Source organism: Crocodylus porosus, unplaced genomic scaffold (assembly GCF_001723895.1).
Source record: "Crocodylus porosus isolate Cpor-Errol unplaced genomic scaffold, CroPor_comp1, whole genome shotgun sequence".
Taxonomy (NCBI): domain Eukaryota; kingdom Metazoa; phylum Chordata; order Crocodylia; family Crocodylidae; genus Crocodylus; species Crocodylus porosus.
In genome coordinates, this window is record NW_017728907.1 from 44,497,897 (window position 1) to 44,503,683 (window position 5,787).

The 5,787-nt window shown below is 48.6% G+C and overlaps 1 protein-coding gene across 3 annotated transcripts in view; it reads left to right on the forward strand.

Moving 5' to 3' along the window:
• The window catches only part of CFAP57 (cilia and flagella associated protein 57), a 91,592-nt gene that overhangs the window by 41,728 nt on the left and 44,077 nt on the right, over positions 1 to 5,787 (forward strand). For all 3 annotated transcript variants that reach the window (XM_019531252.1, XM_019531253.1, XM_019531254.1), the window contains one exon: positions 754 to 944. In XM_019531252.1, coding sequence (XP_019386797.1) covers positions 754 to 944 — 191 coding nt within the window. The remainder of the gene's footprint in view (positions 1 to 753; positions 945 to 5,787) is intronic.

The following is a 5,787-nucleotide window of genomic DNA, read 5'->3' on the forward strand; positions in this document are numbered from 1 at the left end:
TAGCCTCTTCTCATAAGGCCTGCCCTGTTGCCCCCTGATCATATGAGTGGCCCTCCTCTGGACCCTCTCCATGTTGTCCACATCCCTCTTGAAGTGTGGCGCCCAGAACTGGACGCAGTACTCCAACTGCGGCCTGACCAGTGCCACATAGAGGTGGAGGATCACCTCCTTGGACCTGCTTGAGATGCATCTGTGGATGCATTTCAAGGTGCAGTTGGCCTTCCTGACTGCATCCCCACACTGCCAGCCCATGTTCATCTTGGAGTCAGTGATGGGGAAGCATGGGGAAACCTAGCAAAAATAAAAGCTCTTTGCTTACAGTGATGAATTTTTTTTTTGTGGGTAGGTAAATCTCTGGGAAAGACTTCCCTAAGGATAAAGCCATGGCCTGTTGAGCTGTTATGAGACGGGTACTCCACATGAGGGTGTAGCACAGAACAAAGCTGAGAAATGCGGGTAGGAAAAAATAAAGGGAGCTGTGAGGCTGACATTACTAGCCAAGTGGTAGGTGCAAGGAATATGCTAGGAGAAATGACCAGAGATGTTTGAGGCATAGTTTTTGTGACTGTATAGCCAAGAACAAGAAGTAATAAATATGATGCAGTGGGTAATGACCTGGTACTGGGGTATTGTTATTGGAAACAGAGGTCAGAAGTAGCAGAGTTTCCAAAGCAAGGAATGAGAGCTGTAAAGGGTTGCATATATCTTCCCTGTCTTCAGCTCCCTGAGTTCTTTCTTATTTCCCATTCCCAGAATCTGGGAACAGCCAGAAACTCTTGCTGGAATATGAAAAATACCAGGAGCTGCAAATGAAATCACAGCGGATGCAGGAGGAGTATGAGAAGCAGCTGCATGATATGGAGGAGAGCAAAAACCAGGCTTTGGAGGAGCTAACAGAATACTATGAAGCAAAACTACATGAAAAATCTGCTTTGCTAGAGGAGGTAATAATTGCATACATGGCTTGCACTGCTGGTCATATCCTATTTCTGTTTTTCAGTGCCAGGGGAGGTTTATCATCTGCACATGAGCATTTGAATCCTACTTGCTCCTTAACTGCAGAGAAGGCCTCTTCTCTATGCCACAAATTTTGGTCTGTGCACAAAAGGCCTTGTCCCTGACTGTGAGGAAATGAGTACACAAGTAGTAGGGGCTTCCTGACTGCCTTTCTGTGTCAGCCTGACTTTCACTTTTGGTAAATAATCTTCTAACTTTTTGCTAGAGTGGATGGAGACCAAAGCCCTGAGCTAAGTGGGGAAGTGGGTGACTTGAAGGAATCACAAGCAGGAGGAGGCAGCAGGGGAGGCCTTCTTGTTCTTCCTGACAAAGTAGAGCAATTGGCTAGTTACCTCAGGTGTCTGTACACAAATGAACAGAGCCTGGGAAATGAGCAGGAGGAATTGGAAGTCCTCACACAATTTCAGAAGTATGATGTGATTAGAATAACAAGGACTTGGTGGGATAGCTCACAAGACTGGAATACTGTCATGGATGGGTATAAACTGTTCAGGAAGGACAGGCAGGGGAGAAGAGGAGAAGGAGTTGTGCTTTATGTAAAAGAACTAAATGATTGCTTAGAGTGCCAGTGTGGAACTGGAGACAGAGGCCTGCTAAAAGTCTTTGGGGGAGGGTCAGAGGGGAGAGCAACAAAGGGGTTGTCATGGTGGGGGGTCTGCTATAGATTACCAGACCTGGAGGACGTGGTAGATGAGGCTTTTTTTAAACAGCTAGCAGAAGTTTCTCAATCACAGGCCCAGGTTCTCATGCGGGACTTCAGTCACCCTGACATTTGCTGGGAGGGCAATACAGCACTGCACAGGCAATCCAGGAAGTTTTTGCCAAGTGTTAGGGACAACTTCCTGGTGCAAGTGTTGGTGCGGCCAACTAGGGGACATGCTGTCCTTGACCTGCTGCTCACAAACAGGGAGGAATTGGTGGAGAATGTAGTAGTGGATGGCAACTTGGGCAGCAGTGACCACGAGATGATTGAGTTCAGGATCCTGAGGAAAGGAAGGACAGAGAGCAGCAGAGTAAGGAGCCTGGACTTCAGAAAAGCAGACTTCGGCTGAGGATTCCCTGGGAGGCCAGTCTGAGGGGGAGAAAGGAGTCCAGGAAAACTGGTTGTATTTTAAAGAAACTTTGAGGGCACAGGAACAAACCATTCCGATGTGCAGGAAGACTAGCAAGTATGGCAGGAGACCATCTTGCCTTAGCAGGGAGCTCTTCAGTGGCAAAAACACAAAAAAAAGGAAGTTTACAAGAAGTGGAAACTTGGACAAACAACTAGGGAGGAATATAATAATATTGCTCTGGCAAGCAGGGATGAAATCAGGAAGGCCAAAGCACAATTGGAGTAGCAGCTACAAGGGATGTGAGGGGTAACGAGAAGGATTTATACAAGTATGTAAGCAACAAGAGGAGAGTCAGGGAAAGTGTGGGTTTTTTTGAAAAATATATTTCTATATATATTGTTATAAATATACAGCATCATGCATAAGCATTTCTATACAAACCTTAAAACACATTTAAAACCCTCGCCCCCCTGCATCTGCACTCCTGCACACTGGTCCACAGTCCTTTCCATAACACAGTCTCTTAGTTCTCACCGTGCTGTTGGGGTTTACGTTGTCCGCTTATTCCCCATCCTTGTTGTTGTCACTGTCACTCTTGCTTTTGCTTCTGCTGACACTGCTGTTGTCATTGTTGCTGTTTCGAGGTCCAGTTTTATCGCTGTCATCTTCATTATCGCTGATCACTCCGCTTCTTGGAGTGTTTTGAATAACCTTTGCCAAGAGTCCCTTTGCCAAGTGGAGTGGGCCACATCTTCTCCCGCTGCTTTTCAGTAGTAGGACTGGAGTTCACTCAGAAACATTTTGACACTGTCATTTCCTCGAGCTCCGTGTGTCTGTACAGCAGTAGGTTCCTGCATTGCCACAAGGTGCTCCTGCTATAGGACACAAACTGCTCAAAGCAAGCTGTTAGGGACCCCTTCTTGTCATCAGTGTGACCCCTGTCACCTCTTCAAGGAGCCGGCTTACCTTTTTCCAAACTCCCTTGGCACAGGGACAGAGCCATAAGAGGTGGTTGATGGTCTCTCTTTCATCTTGGAAGTTTTTCCTGGGGCAGTTGGATTGAGTCCCTCATCCCTCTCTGTCTCCATGCCCTCACTGGGAGAGTGCACTGTGGTATTACCCAGTTCAAGTCTCTATGGTCCTTTTGTAGGTCCTTGTGGAAGATCCAGTTCCAGGTGAATTGGCAATCGTCTTTGGAGAGCATCTCCATGGTTGACAGTACTTACAGTACAACTGGTTCCTGAAGACAGCGTCTCAGGTCAAAACGTTGCAACTCGGAACCAATTTTCCCATAGGAAACAATGTTATAAATGGGGGATTGGTTCCTGAATCAAGGCCCGATACCCTGTTTTCACCAAAAATAAGTCAGAATTTTGTACTCAATCAATTATAGATGAGTACTAGCATTACACTAATGTATTTATATTGTAAATAGCAATCATATTGATTTTGAAGGACTTCTTTGAGGTGATTTTGCTGGACTTTATGAAGGGCCTTTGGTTGGACTTTTTGAAGGGTTCTCGGCTGGATTCTTCTCGGGAGTCTCGGCTGCAGGTTTTTCTGGAGTCTTGTCTGCTTTCTTAAAGAAAGTGTCCAAGGAAGTTTGGACAGATGTTCTCCAGGGAGAAGTGTGACACAGCAACTTGTTCGGTGACAGGGCGTTGCATCAGATCAAGCATTGTAAAGTCGAAACTGACGTCAGAAAGTTGAAACGGTGCGGCAGGAAGCCAACTTTGTTTCTCCCCAAAATCTCTGTTCTGTGACAATGTGATTAGGATGGGCCCAGTAGAGGAGATGCACCTTTACCCTATCTCTTTAGGTAACCTGAGCTGGCTACATTCCTGAGGGATGGGGGAAACCTGCTCCCTCTGCCTACATGACTGGTATCAGCTACCTGGGTGAGGGGCATCTACCTGTTGGGCTAGAGTCTGCCCAGCAACTAATGATGTAAAATTGGTTGGCTGACAGCCAACTGGTGCTGGCCTTCACTGGACCAGGTGAATAAGGTCACGGGGGCTATATAAGTTAAGACTGCCCAGGAGGAGGGGGCAGCAGCCATGCAGGGGACTCAGAGAGGAGTTTACCATCAAAAGCTGGCTCTCTCCCACATATCTCTTGACATAGGAATGGCCTGCCTCCAGAGGGAATCTCCAAACAGCCTGGGGATGATGCTTGTGAGTAAGCTACTTGAGATCTGGTTAGATATCTAGCTGGCAGTAACTCAGATGTGTGATCAAAAGGCTACCTCAGGCAGACTGTTTTGCTCTATGGGATTTCTATGATATTGCTCTATCTTGTACCCTATTTTCACCCCATCCCTGTAATCAGTAAAGTTCTCCTTTGTGACTGCTGTAGGAGGCTTATTGAGGGGTGGGTCTAAATTATGCCTAAGAGGCCCCTTAGGTCTGTGGACTAAGGGAGACTTTCCTTTTTGGCCCCCGACTTGGGGAAGTGCCCCAAGTGCTTGTACTGGGTTGAGTACCCATAGGACTATTAGGCCTGTGTTTCCCCGAGGACACAGGGCCGAGACTGTCCCTTCTCGGAGTGGTGGCAGCTTACGTTACCCCCAGGCTAGTGAGTGTGCTCCAGGAAGGGGATCAGCCGGATGCAAGGCACCCCTAGGGAGGCGCCGGGAGCCTGGAAGCTAGTCGGGCGCAGGGAGGTGGGTGGCTCATTGCAGGAGCACCCCCTACTGGCCTGCCACACAGGGTGTCAATTTAGAAACGTAAGTGCAAAAAGTTGTAACTGGATACATTGTAAGTCATGGACTGCCTGTTTGTCTCTATCTCTGACTGCCTTCCTGTGGTTGGTCATAGTCACCGGGCTTTCCTTCTGTAGCTTGTACTCACTCTAGAACTCATTCAGGACTCTGTAGAATCAGAGGTGTTCCATGGTTTCCAGCTGGTTGGTGCATATACCCACCACTGTCTCAGGAGGTAACTTGCAAAAATCTTTACTAGACAGGCTGTTTTGGATGCTGGCCCGGTCAGCAGCTTACAGATCTGGCTTGTGTACTGTGCCTATAGGAACAGATGAATGTCTGGCATCCCCCTGCCCCTGGTCTGTTTCTTTTTGTATAGGGTCTTCCTTGCCACCTTCTCCATTCTGGATCCCCAGAAGAAAATGCACATGGCTCTCTGGATTCTGTGAATGATACCCTTTGGAGGGGTGAAGACCAATGCGGTGTACAGAAGCACTGGTAGCAATACTGCCTTCATGAATGCCACATGCCATCCCCCTCCCCCCCCGGAGAGGTAGTGTGCGTGCCACAGACTCAACCTCTGCTTCACTTTGGCCTCCTTTTTCTCCCAGGGCCTCCTTCTGCTCAGCTCGGGGTCAAACCCCACCCCAAGGATCTTGACCCCCTGTCAGGGAACAGAGACCCCTAAGGACTCCAGGTCCTCAAGCTCACCCATGGCTAAGTGCTTTTGCTCACATTGAGCTTGGTCCCAGCTGCTGTTTTGTAAACCTGTGTGTGCCACAGGGCTCTTTCTACTGCACACCTGTTCTGGCACAGGATGTTCAGGTCGCCCATGTAGGCCAGGACCTTGGACTCTTCCTTGCTACCTCTGGGAATCTGGACTCCACACTGTGGCGAAATGCCGGGCTAGCGGCTCCGGCACTGCTTAGGGGAGCCGCGGGCTTTGCGGAGTTGTGCGAGCGCGCGGCTTGTGGGGCGGGATTGAGGTAGCTCTTAGCCGCCCTCGAGGTTCGC